We start from the raw sequence: 13,891 nt of genomic DNA, 5'->3' as shown, positions 1-13,891 counted from the left end.
GCCCTTCACGTTCACCTCTTCCTGTGCGTGCTGACTTCTGTACCCTGCTCGATCGCTGGACCAGAAGAACAAGTGTTTTAGTGTTCAGTTCACACTGCCAGATTGCGTTCCACCAAGAAACAGGGACAGCTGCTTTGCCACTCTCTTGCTGCTGTTCCCGCCCAGAAAAACACATTAGATCTGCGGTCCCCTTACTCCCTGTGTGTCTGAGCACTGAAGCTTATCGTTGGCCATTTCTTTTCTTTTTTGTCCATTTATATCTTATGACAGTAGTTGTATTGTTTCTTGTTTTTTTTTTTTATGTGAATCCTTGATTCCTTGGTGCAATCTGAGTCCACTGCATGTCCAAATTTATTATGCCATTTTTTCCCATACTGAACTTTGAAACTGATGACGTAATTACAACATCAGTTTTTCCCTTGGTGCCTTCACCCTCTGTGGTGCACTAGGACATTTTCAAATAAACTTCTGTGTCTCCCAGGAGGGTTCAGCCATCACTCCTTTTTCACATGAAAAGGAGTTGATCTCCCCTCCCCAACCTCAAGTGGAAGTTTCCAGAGAAGCACCGTCCCCCAAAATCCCACCCTGCCTTCTTTCCACCTTGGGTTTCCAGGGCAGGTATGTTAGGCGCTGGGCCTGATATTTGAGGTGGAAGGAGAAAGTCGTCTCACTAGGTGTCTACTGACCAGAACAGCCCCATCTCCCCTGCTTAAGTCACGCATAGACTCCAGATCAGGAATACCAAGAGAGAAGGCTGGTGACTCTTGCTGTCTTGTGTTATGGTCAATAGAACACCCCATTTGGAGTCAGAGATCTTGTTGTCGTCCTCTGGAGGATTCAGTGCTGCTCCCAGATTTCCCTTTGGGAAACAAGAGGCGCGGCAAAGCTAACGTCTAGACTGCGGGCTACGTCACTACGACGCAGACGTCTCTACGTCGCAGGCTCTCACATCGGCCTAGAATGAGGGATTTTTTTTTTTTTTTTGGTGGTCTCTTACTCTCATGCCGGTTACCCTGCGTGTTTTCCCATGAGAAACGGAGATGCAGAGCGATCCATCGGTAATAAAGGCCCCTGTATAAATGGGAGGTCGAGAGCTGACATTCCGTGTTCTACCTTCCCTTGTCCACTATTTGCACAAACACACCAAGCTACTCGTGTAAGACAGGCTTGGGCTCTTTCCAGTTAAACACGGCAACTAATCATGCTTCTGACTTGAAACTGAAAGTAAAGGACATATCATTGAGAAGACATTTAACTTTTAAGGGTTACCTTGAAGGTTTCCTGCAACAGAATCCATTTGGTCCAAGTTATTGTTTGAAAATCTCACCGTTGTCGGAGCAGGCAATTTCTGTTTGTTGCTAACCCTGAACTTCTTTTCAGTTATTTTTAACCATGTGCCATCCATTTTTGCTAATGGGGGCTTTTGCTATTTCTTGCAGGAGGACTATAAATTATACCTTGAGAACTTCTAAGTGAATACATTCATGCCTCAGCACTTCAATGTGTTAATTAGCTATTAACGGTGCCAGTAAATTAGACCTGTCAGAAATAATGGCCTCCTTGGCTAGGTTTTACTACCACCTCCATTGATGGTGGAACTTCTAAGTTTGCCCCCAGGAACTGTTTTAAAAAAGGGGTGGAGAGGTCTGTCTTGCGAAAGATAAACTCTGCAAGTCTGCTGGACCTACAGGCCTGGGAATCTGGATGTTCTAAGGAGTGGCAGGCCCCAGTTTACAAACCTCAGGCTAATTAACAAACACCACAAACAGTTTCTTCACAGCTGGCAGGGTAGCAGGGGAGTTTTCCCCTTGTCTGGGAATGTCGGCTCCCCATTACAGAGACATAGGGCCAACTATTGCCTTTAGCGTGTGCAGAAACTCAGTAAATTATTGCTAGTGTTCTAAAGCCAGGGTGAAGTGCACTGCCCTGCACACCAGGTTACTGGATAGCACTGGAGAAGGACCACATTGAGGCAGGATGAGAATCTCCTTGTCCCCCTTCTCTCTAGCATCGGTGCTTGGAAGGTCAGCGAGGGGACTTAAGACGGAGAGATTCTGGGGAAAACTGTCTCTGAGGCATAAAGTCTGCTAAGATTTTCCCTACCTTCAAGCTGACTGGCTTGGACTGGTATTCTAACACTTTCCCATGCAGGGAAACTCGTTGCCTGCTCTCAATGACCAGACTGTTAACTCAGCCCTTGGTAGACTTCAGACCATCCATCTGCCCATGAGAAAGCCCGTAAGACAGCGGGAGCAACTGCAGATTACGGTTCCTATTAAAGGCATGCTTGTTCCTGTCTTTTTCTAAATTAATATTCCGCATAGAAGTCTTCCTTTTCTAGGGGAGTTTCCTGGGTTTCGATGGCCTATGGTCAACAAATGAAAAACTCCAAAATTAAATCATCTAGAAGTTATGGGTACATTTTATTCAAATAAATTGTTAATCATTTTGTTTTACCTAACTATTACATTTTTCTTCTTTCTTTGAAACGGTGTCTCTCCATGGAACCCAGACTAGCTTTGAGTTCATCATCTTCCCACCTCATCACCAGTTCTGGGATTACAGGCCTGTGTTCCCCAAGCCCAGCTTCATAGTTGCTAGTAATTTTTTTTCTGTACTCAATCTTACTTTTCCTCATGTATTTTTTGCAAAGGCGGTGTATAGATAGAGCTCAACATTATTTGTGGTTTCGTGAGAGTTTTGAAGCAAAACATATCCCACACTGATAAAGGATATTGCTGCGCTTGTGTCCTGCGTGTGTGTGTATCTCTCCTTCTATTTTTGTTGTTTGGTGTTGGCACTCAGAGCAAGCTAGATGCAGCCTTCTTTGCTGTCTTAGATTCTGTGGTGCACAGGGAGCCACGTTTGATGGTCCTTGCAGTCACTTTAGCTTTGTGAGGCGGTGAGCGGTTTTGCTTCTGCTTTTGTGCTGTGGCAAGAGGACTCACGGGCCGAAGTTGAAAAGAGAGTTGGTTCAGTATTCAGTGGCAGAGACATAGACAGTTTTGCAGCACCATTATTGTTAACAAAAGAATCCTCCATGATTCAAAATCACTAAAATAAGCTTCTCTTGTTGTTCTTGGCAACCTCCACACTAGTGAAATTAATTTCACACCCTAAAATTGAAGGGCCTTGCTGTGGCCTTCTGTGTTTATGGGGTTCAGGGTGTGTTACATTGGGTGGAAAGAACTGCTTTGCAACACGGGTCTTAGTAACAATAATTCACACTTTAAATTCCCGTACAGTGAAGTACGGGCTGGAGGCCACCAACATTTACACCACAAAGTTCTAACTATTAGTTCTCTACTATTAATTAGCATTGGCTTTGCTCAAATACGGAATAACGATAGATGACTATTGCTTATGTTGGCACTTGTTTTTTTTTATTCTTTTTTATTAGAAGGCTTCATTCCCAAAGTAAACCTTGTGTATGCTCATCTGCTTATTACATTTGCCGACAACTGGTGTGTGCCCCTCTCGCTGCGTCAGAGCGAAAGGCGTTTCAAATGAGATGAAGTGGTCTGTCTGGGAATCTGGGGTGTCACTTTGAATTCTGTTCATGTAGAAAGGCTCGGGGCCTGGCCCAAAGCCCTGCTGAAGTTTATCACCAGCCCAGCTATGCAAATAAAGTCCGTGACTGTGAACATGAATGGTTCAGTAGGAACAAGCTCAGCAGCACAAGGCTCTCGTGTACATGCGAGCAGTTGACTTAATTATAAATTGCTTTTCTAGTAGGCAGTGTTGTCTTAAGCCCAACTTTATTATATTCACCCTAACAATAGCAGGGTGCCACTAAGATAATTCTTAGTCTCGCCATGGGCCCCTAACACACGCTGGCTAGTCTCATATATACAGTTCCATTGATACCAGGAGACTTGACCCTGGGGCCATCTTGCTGCCCAGTTATAAACATTGTATAATTTTATAGTTCCAGACTCGCCTCAGTGTCTGTTGAGAAGGTGAGTACACTAAGGAGTTAGAACGAGAAGCAGTGGGGCATGAACTTCACAGTCCTCCCCAGGGTGGGATCTGCTCTAGCATGGCTGACTCATCTGCAGGAAATCACAGAGCTTTTGCACGCCTGAGGTTCCTCCTTGCAAAGGACAAGACTAACTTAGAGATCTAGGCAGAGCCTCTGCATAAAGCGAACCTCAAAGTGCATGACAGAGAACAGGCACTTGACTTAGATTTGCTGGCTTTCCTCTCTCGCCGCCTTACCCCATGAGTTAAGGCAGTATACCTGCATTGGGCAGTATACCCAAGACAGTATAACACCCAACCCAAGTGACAGCACAAAGTGAGGTCTTCCCTCTGGAGAGCTGAGCATCCTTTGTTCACATAAATGACCTGCTCTGATTATAGGCTATATCCAGGCATGCAGAGGACTGATGATCGCTGCAGTCAGCCTGGGCTTCTTCGGTTCCATCTTTGCACTCTTTGGAATGAAGTGTACCAAAGTTGGAGGCTCGGATAAAGCCAAAGCGAAACTCGCCTGCTTGGCTGGGATAGTGTTCATATTGTCAGGTAAATAATGACTTGTACTGAACAAGGTGCTTCAGGGTGTCAATGACCCGGACTGACTGCAGTACCCGCTGGTGTTTTTCAGGTCTGTGCTCCATGACAGGCTGTTCCCTGTATGCCAACAAAATCACAACGGAATTCTTTGATCCTCTCTTTATGGAGCAAAAGTAAGTGTTGTTTTCAGTCCGTATGTTTCTAGCTCACAGAAAAAAAAATATACAAATGAATATCTCCGATTAGGACATACATTTCCTGTATTGCTTTGGAGAATGAAATTTGGTGGTCAGTGGTAGTCTCTGACATCAAGTTTATGGGTCATCTGGATGAAAGATGCACTCAGAGACATCATTAGCACTGTCTACTATCTTTACATAGCTCAAAGCATGGGAGCAAAAAAAAAAAAACCCACACATATTTTACATCATAAAACTGAAGGGAAATTCAGGAAAAGTTGGAGTGAAGTAAGATGAAAGGAAAGACTGTTAAGTTATGAAGGCGAAACATTAAAAATACCTTGGTTGTTCATTCAGAAGAATATTTGGGCCTTGTACCTCTACCCCACCTAACCAGCCATTATGAAGAAACTGCACACAGTTGTTTCTCAACGATGCTGTAGGAACATGGTACCCTTCTAGGTACCTGCCTACCCCTGTTCTACCCTCCCAGCCCTCCTAGGAGCATGATACCCACTTACCCCCACCTGCCCCACCCTGCAGGTGAGTGTCTTGGAACTAACATCTGTTTGTTGGCTGGTTTTTGTTTCTGAGCTATGAGCTGCTGCATTTTACAGTGTCCCCAGGCTTATTGCTTTGGATTGAAAAAAATCCCAGGGATAGCAAATGAGAAATAGCCAACCATATATCAATTATTTTTTGTCTTCACAAAGCTATGCTCATATACCTGTATAGGAAGTTGTGTGTGTATGTGTGTGGTGGTGGTGGGGGGTTGCTTCAATCAGGCTGGCAATTGTATTTCAGGCTTGAGATCATTATAAAAAATTTAAAAGGTGGGGCTGGAGAGATGGCTCAGAGGTTAAGAGCATTGCCTGCTCTTCCAAAGGTCCTGAGTTCAATTCCCAGCAACCACATGGTGGCTCACAAACCATCTATAATGGGGTCTGGTGCCTTCTTCTGGCCTGCAGGCATACACAGAGACAGAATATTGTATACATAATAAATAAATAAACGTTTAAAAAAATTTAAAAGGTAAAGTATAGAAATAATTGCTTAAGAGGGCATTACTTTTTCCTAGTGCATTAAGAAATCTCCAAGAAATGGCTTTCCTAGTTCTGTCTTCAATATGGTTAATGCATACCTCAGAATAGTTGGCGTTATGATATTTAATGGAAATTATGTTAACACATATCAGTTCCTTCATATGCCAAGCATAACATCTCAAGGATTCTACCAAATTGCTTGCTTCTTTAACACCCTTCCTTATGAAGCAGGACTCTCTCTTGACATCCTCTTTCTGGGATCAAGGGGTGGAGGAAGTGATATGCTGGCAGGAACTTGGCCTAAACTCCACATCTCAAACCAGGGGTGGAGTTCTAGACAGCACATGCTCTAAGATGTGCAAGTTACAATGGTAGTTTCAGAATTTTTGAAACTAGATGCTCCACATACTTTATTATTATACATTTATTTTAAAATAGTTTCCATTCGGAAATGTTATTAATTAGGAAGCTAACAAACAATTTTCCTTGCACCTAATATACTTTCTTTTTTTTTCCCGAGTCAAGGTTTTTCTGTAGCTTTGGAGCCTGTCCTGGAACTAGCTCTTGTAGCCCAGGCTGGCCTCAAACTCACAAAGATCCTCCTGCCTCTGCCTCTCAAGTGCTGGGATTAAAGGTGCTGCCACTGCCCAGCAACACCCAATATAATTTTTAACTCTTCTATGCATGTTAGAAAGATATGTCCTGATTTTTCAATGTTCTCTTCATGTTTTATTTTGTTGTTGTTGTTGTTATTGTTTTGCTTTGTTTTTTTTCCTTTGTGTTTTGTGTTTTGAGCTACCGCCTGGTTTCGAAGCTCAAGTTAGCCATGACCTACAGACTTCCTGCCTCAGTGTCCTGAATGCTAGGACTATAGACTCAGCTTCTTGTTTAATTTTGAAAATAAGATTTGCACAGATGTACATGACACTAAGCCTCAGGGCAAAAATTGGGACCTCACAATCTCAATAAATTCTAGCCGGTTCAAGGAATTATTAGACGTTAAAATTATAAATGTATCGTTCCATTCTAATTAAAGAGACATGACAGAAATCCAGACTTCGTGTAAACTTTGTTTGCTTTCAAAATCCAACCAATTGAGGATCATGATTTCATCTTGTGTTTTATTTTTATTTTTTTTAATCAACACCTTCTTGGAGAGGGTTGGAGATAGAAATTAGAAAACCAAAAAAAAAAAAAAAAAAAAAAAAAAAAAAAAAAAAAAGCTATCTATGCATTGGCTCCCAACACAGAATTAAACCGGTTCATTCTACACCTCTTGAAAAGTCATCTTTAAAGCAAGACTTTGACCTGGCTTCTTGAGGGAAGAGAGCAGTTTCAGCTGGCTTTGCTAGAATTTAATAATCCCTCTCTGAGTTCAAGTTTAATTGCGCTTGAAGGTGTGTGGGAGTCACAGCTGGGCAGCTCGGCCAGCACAGGCGAGCACGCAGGTGAACAGGGGTTTGGAGGAGGCAGCTGTAGGAAGGTTCCAGCTGTTTCTTTGATGTCTTAATAGACCTGATTCTGCAACTTTCTTGAGGTCAGAAAGCATCTCTTTCGCTTCTGCCTGCCTGCCACAGTGCCTCCCGAAGGTACTGCAGAGAACTGGTCCCTCCAGACCTGAGTGAAGCTTCCTGCTGTGTCCACAGCAGGAGCAGGCGAGGCTGAGGATGGAGTGGGGAGCCAAACCATGTTCCTCTTCCCATGAATGCCACACACTGGGCTACAGCTATCACCACGTGTCTTCTCCCCAGTGGTTGTCCCAGAAGGTCTGACAGTTAGTGTTAATCCACATATTCAGGTCCTAGGGCAAAGCACAGCTGTTTGAAGTGTACTCTTGCGCCCAACCCTAAAATGTGCTAGAAGACAGGTCAGGCCTTAGAACCTGGTTTCCTCTTGTTGGTTTGTTGATGCTGTTGACTTTCACGATTCTCTCCAGCATTAGATCTTTGTAGATCTCCACATTATCCCTCTATTTTTTGTTTTTGTTTTTTTGTTTTGTGTTTGTTTTGAGACAGGGTTTCTCTGTGTATCTCTGGCTGCCCTGGAACTCCCTCTGTAGAATAGGCTGGTTTCGAACTCATAGAAATCCTGCCTCTGCCTCCCAAGTGCTGGGATTAAAGGCATGCGCCACCACCGCTAGGCTTATTCCTCTTTTATGTACACCTCAGTTGCCTAAGTTAGAAAAACATAACTAAGCTTACTGACACATTCCTAGTGCGCTAGGAACCCAGTTGCAACATGAGAAAAACCCGGGGAGAGCTGGGGTCAAGAATCTAGCAGTCACGTGGCTGAGGCATTTATTCGGTGGCTATTTATTCTAAAACACCCTTTTCGGAACAGATATCAGACCAGTTTTCCCCCAGCTTGCATTTGACAGAATCATAGCACTTAAACAGCTCCCTGTGTTTGTGTTTTTGCTGTTTCCCCCTTTTGTCTTTGATTTTTTTCAACCATGGGAAGATTCCGAGTGGACATTTACAAAGTCTTGGAAACAGCCCCTTCTCTTTCCTTTAGGCTATTTCAAAACAACTTTCTCCTTTTCATTAAAACAAAACCTGACAAATCCGGAAAAGAGAGAGAAAACTACCCTCCTACAAGGGTATGCTAATGGGTACCGGAAAGCAAGGCTCACGGCCCACACGGTAACATTGTTCTTACCCTTGCTTTGAGGTCCAAACCACCAACTTCCTGAATGTCCTGTTTGGTTTTCTCAAATAAACTGTTCCAAGCTCCAGCTGATCAGCAGAAAGAAACTGCTCTTCCAATCACCCTTGCAGCCTGCAACCCTGCATTTAGAGACGGGAAGTGCGCTGAGACTCTGCTGTGTGATGCTTGGGTCTTAGCCTCCAGGCTCTCCTGTTCTCAATTCCACTGTGGAATGCCCTTCATTCCTGGCATATTCCATTTCATACTTGAGGATCTAGACTATACTAAGGTAAAATCTTTCCACTGTTGTGGTTATTTAATAGTTAGATGCTAACGCTTGCCAGGCTGGGGATATGGCTCAGTAGTAGATCTGTGTTTCATATGAAGATGGTCCAGCTTCAACCCCAGCAAAGAAAACAAAGGCATGGGGTGGAGGGCGGAAAGAAAGGAAGAGGGAGGGGAGGGAGAAAAGGAGGGAGGAGAGAGGAGCTACTTTCAGATAAATTCTCTCATTCTGGTTTCTGACTGAATGCCAGCCTTGCAGGTGCACACGTGACCCTGTTAGCCTGTTTGCTTGTCTTCCACCTTCATCCTTGAGTGCTGCATAGGTGCTCACAAGGTTACTTGGAACGCGAACTGAGGTTGATAAAGAGCCTGTAGGGTTTTGGCCAGGAGATTACGTGGAAGTCTTAAATACCAAGAGCAAAATAAATGGATATGTATTAAGTTACATATTAAGAAGGTGTGACTCTGTGACTTCATTTGTTCAGAGGTTGCACAGGTCACCTCTGCTTCCTGAAATCCCCGGATGCTTTTGTAAGGCTAGCAAGCCTTTCAGCACAACCAGGAGAGCAACTGTTTGCCCGGTCCCATTGCATTCTCACCAACTAGGCTGTGGCATAACCAGTAGTTCACCCTGTGCTCTGGCAACTTGGCTCCATCCCTCCATCCTCTGGTCATCCTTCCCGTCAGCCCTCCCAGCTTGCTTCCTGGGAGAGGCAGGCCTCTGGGGAATTCCCTCTGTGATTTGTGCCCACATTGTAACCCTACTGGTAGCTCACACTTGCTGGTTTATTAATTTGTCTCCTAGATCAGACAAGGAGCGTCATGAAACAGAGAATGTATGTCAGTTGTTGAACTTCTTTTTTTATTGATTTTTATTGAGCTCTACATTTTTCTCTGCTCCTCCCCCTGCCTCTCCCCTCCCCGTCAACCCTTTCCCAAGGTCCCCAGGCTCCCAATTTACTCAGGAGATCTTGTCTTTTTCTACTTCCCATGTAGATTAGATCTATGTAAGTCTCTCTTAGGGTCCTCATTGTTGTCTAGGTTCTCTGGGATTGTGATTTGTAGGCTGGTTTTCTCTACTTTATGTTTAAAAACCACCTATGAGTGAGTACATGTGATAATTGTCTTTCCGTATCTGGGTTACCTCACTCAAAATAATGTTTTCTAGCTCCATCCATTTTCCTGCAAAATGTTATTTTTTTCTGCTTGTAGTACTCCATTGTGTAAATGTACCACATTTTCCTTATCTATTCTTCAGTTGAGGGGTATTTAGGTTGTTTCAAGGTTCTGGCTATGACAAAGAAAGCTGCTCTGAACATAGTTGAGCACATGTCTTTGTGACATGATTGAGCATCCTTTGGGTATATACCAAAAAGTGGTATTGCTGGGTCTTGAGGAAGGTTGTTTCCTAATTTTCTGAGAAATCACCACACTGACATCCAAAGAAGCTGCACCAGCTTGCATGTCTTCTAGACCAGACGGGGAGCATCATGAAACAGAGAATGCATGTCAGTTCCTGGACTTCTTGTAGCTAGCCTGCGCTGCAGGACACTTACAGCCAGGGTGATAATACAGCAGTGAGGGTCTGTGCCTCTCTGTAAAGAAAAGACATTTGCGTATGAGATGAGGGGAAGCAGACAGGAGGGAAAGGATCCTGGGGCTGGAGAGATGGCTCAGTCTTTAAAGGCTAGGCTCACAACCTAAATGTCAGGAAGGATCCTGGGTCCAAGCTGCCCAGAGTGAACTCTGCTCTACTTCCTAGCTGGCCATTCTTGAAGTTTTATGACATCCTTATGCTTTCGTGCTTTGAATCTATAGAATGCAGATGGGTTGTAATGACCAGGTAAGATGGCATTGTTCAACCGTCTACAATCACATCTGATGGTGCTTAGGAAATACTACAAAGCGTTAGCTCTTAGTTTGAAAGGCAGTGGTCTTTACATATGCCTTCACACGGCAGAACATCATCTTTCACATTTTGAAATTAGCAATAGGACATATTTGCTGGAATGTTAGAGACCTAATAGAGGGATTATTGCTTTATGATACTTGGCTCTCACGTAGAAGGAAGGAAGGTGAAAAGGAATCTAGTGTAAAGCTTTAAGAAGACCCGCAGAAGGAAGGCATATTCTGTCTGTTAACTTCTGGTCACCTGTATCACTGCTCGGAGACATACGGCACCGTGTCACACACAGTGAGATGTTACAGGAAACACCAAGTGGCAGATACTGGGAGACTCCTTGTACCACACAAGGTGACCCACGGAGTCTCTACAAACACTGGCTTTGGCTCTACACAACCCATTCTACACCAGCAACTTAGAGTGTGAAGTGTTGGAGAAAAGATATTTACAGGTAATCCCTATAGAATATCCATGTATACAAATATATCCTTGCAGATTTTTGGCCCTTAGATTATATAGAGGAGTTTATATCATACAGTGGTGTCTAAAGCCTGGCTTACCAAGAGAATTCAATTTTGAAGGTATCCATGTGAATAACATGCACATTCTAGATTTTTTACATTTTTTTCTTCCCCAAAACATACTGTTGTGCGGTAAGGTAGCTGACATATTTATTTTTGTTATTCCCATTCTTAAAGCAAGGGCTTTGTACTCTAAAATGATCTGTGACCTTCACAAAGGTCACTTCAGTTTTCTGTGGGTCCGAAAAGGATGAGTTTTCATTTGTTCCAGCCACTTTGTTTTCGGAGGGGCTGCTCAGCGTACCCTGGTTAATGACTCCCTGCCTCTCTGGTGTTGGATGAAAAGACAGCCCCAGGATATTTGGAAAGAATTCCACACCCCACAGTTCTGGAGCCACTGAGAACTTAATGAGCCAGGAAGGGAGAGAACCTAACTGAAATGGGAACTAGGAGTAGGTTTCACTGACCCGGATTTAAAAATATACATCAACTGATTTACTGTAAGAGCAACAGTCAAAAGCCTGGGTTTGGAATCACAGCAGCTTTAAAAATGGGACCTGAAATTTACTTAGCAGAAATACGGGGAAAGTAATGTAATCTTGCTGAGCCTCAGTTTCCTTGTTTGCAATTAGGGTATTTCTGCCCGTATCTGGGGATGGTATGAGGATGGAATGGCAATGTGTGCTAAAAAAAAAAAAAAAAAAGAAAAGCACAGCCGGGCGGTGGTGGCGCATGCCTTTAATCCCAGCACTTGGGAGGCAGAGGCAGGCGGATCTCTGTGTCTACAAGATCTGTGTCTGTGGTCTACAAGAGCTAGTTCCAGGACAGGCACCAAAGCTACAGAGAAACCCTGTTTCGAAAACCCAAAGAAAAGAAAAGCACAAGTCCTAACAGTAAGCGCTGCTTCCAAAGCAAATTCGTACGTATCTGGGAGGGCTGAGGTCACACCTGTTTGCACAGACATGCTCCTTGAATTCTGTTGTTAGAGTTATCATGCTGTACTGTAATTATTTGCTCAATGTCTCACCAGCCCGCTAGCCTATGGGGTCTGAGGGAGGAGCTGCCGGGCCGACCACCTCTTTCCATCCTGAAAATGATGAGTACTGCAGGACGTGGCTCGGCCTGGCTGTGGCGGTCACGGAAGGAAACAGAGGAGATCCCAGGAATGGGAAATCAAGTCAGAAATGGAGACTGGGGTACGAGGTCAGCACATGGAAATAAGTGGTTGTCGTTAGGGGGGCTGTGCAGGCTGAAGGGCTAAACTGTGGATGGAAGTGTGTGTTGTCTTGAGTCGGCTGTACCACGGTGCTCTAACCCTCTCATGGAATGAAGGCCATGAGCCGTATATAGCTCTAGACACACCAGGGAGAGGATAGTGACTTTAGCCCATACCTGAATGCATGTATAAACCCTTCAGATCTTTTTGGTTTATCGGGTAGGATACTTTGAAGCACTTAACCCATGTTTTGTTTTTCTGATAGAAGTAAACTCATCCCCAAGTCTTGGCCCCTCAGAGTCACATTCTCTCACAGAAATGTGCTGAAGCTACACGGAGGAGCAGCCACCTGATAAGTGCTGTCGTTTGACACACGCTGAAAACAGTTTATCTCGAAACCAGCTTCTGCCCTCACCCTGAGAGTCACGGTCCGTCTGGAGCCGGGCATATTTATTCTTCTGGAATAAGGAAGAAACTGTTGTCGTGGGAACAAAGAGGCCACACCGTGACCGTAAAAGCTGGCTTAGGGACAAGAGGATCTACAGCACAAAACATGCTGCAGAGAATTTGAAATTTGGATCATCTTCCTCAAGTGTTGAAATCAGTCTCTTAGCATTACCAAAAGTCAAGAAACACTTCCGGGCAGAGGTGAGGGCGACATGCCTTGGAAGCAGATCTCGGTCGGTCGGTCGTTATATTGTCCTCTCTCTTACGGCCGGTCAGTGTTTGCCAACGACGGGTGTGATTGGTGTGAACCGGGGTCACTGCTGAGGAAGACTGGGACACGTGTCTCTCAACAGAATGAAGAAAAAAATCTTAGAAAGAAAGAACCAATCAGAAACTCACCAAACAGAATTGTTAAAACCTAAAAGGGGGGGGGGTGATGTAGGATCTGAAAAAACAACTCCAGATACTTCTCTGAAGTGTTTGACAAGATTTACAATGGAAATCAGATGGAAAAAAATTCCTACGAAAGTGACCCTACATATGTGAAAAGTAAAAATATATTTAAAAAATGGAATGAGGGTCTGGGGATGCGGCTCAGTCTGTGGAGCGCTAGTGTAGCATGCCAGAGCCCTGGGTTCTACGTGGTCCCCCACAGACACCAACCAGGGTGGTGCATCTGCATTCCCATCACTCTAGAGGTAGAGGCTGAGAGTCAGAAGTTCAAGCTCACCCTCAGCTACACAGCAAGTCTGAAGTCCTCCTGAGATCCATTAGCCCTGACCCTGTCTCAAAACTTAAAAAAACGGAATAAAAGAGCCAGTTATTATATAAACCAAGATCATCATCCCTAAATCCCCTCAGGAAGTTTCAAGACAGCTCGAGTCAGTGAAGATACAATGCTGAGGTTTGCTCCACCATGTGAGTGCTTGCAATGTTCCTTTCAGGAAGGTCATGTCGCTGAGCTGTGTGGCTCGTGGCCACTTCCTCCTCACTGACCATTTGTAAGAGCTGGAGATTCTTGCCTAATCACCGAGGCGGCTGGGGTTGACATCCTCCTTCAGCAAAACCCATGACTGAAAAGAGACGGGGGACTCTTGGACGGTCAATGTCACTACAGCATGGGGCGAGGAGAGATG

The 13,891-nt window shown here is 44.3% G+C and overlaps 1 protein-coding gene across 6 annotated transcripts in view; it reads left to right on the top strand.

Annotated features, from left to right (window-relative positions):
* Cldn10 (claudin 10) overlaps positions 1-13,891 on the top strand; it is a 77,033-nt gene that overhangs the window by 60,487 nt on the left and 2,655 nt on the right. For all 6 annotated transcript variants that reach the window (XM_038310512.1, XM_038310509.1, XM_038310507.1 and 3 more), the window contains 2 exons: positions 4,363-4,524; positions 4,607-4,688. In XM_038310512.1, the coding sequence (XP_038166440.1) occupies positions 4,363-4,524; positions 4,607-4,688 (244 nt within the window). The remainder of the gene's footprint in view (positions 1-4,362; positions 4,525-4,606; positions 4,689-13,891) is intronic.

Source organism: Arvicola amphibius, chromosome 13, assembly GCF_903992535.2.
Source record: "Arvicola amphibius chromosome 13, mArvAmp1.2, whole genome shotgun sequence".
NCBI lineage: Eukaryota > Metazoa > Chordata > Mammalia > Rodentia > Cricetidae > Arvicola > Arvicola amphibius.
The sequence above is the reverse complement of the archived record's forward strand: the minus strand, read 5'-3'. Positions and strand labels throughout refer to the sequence as shown.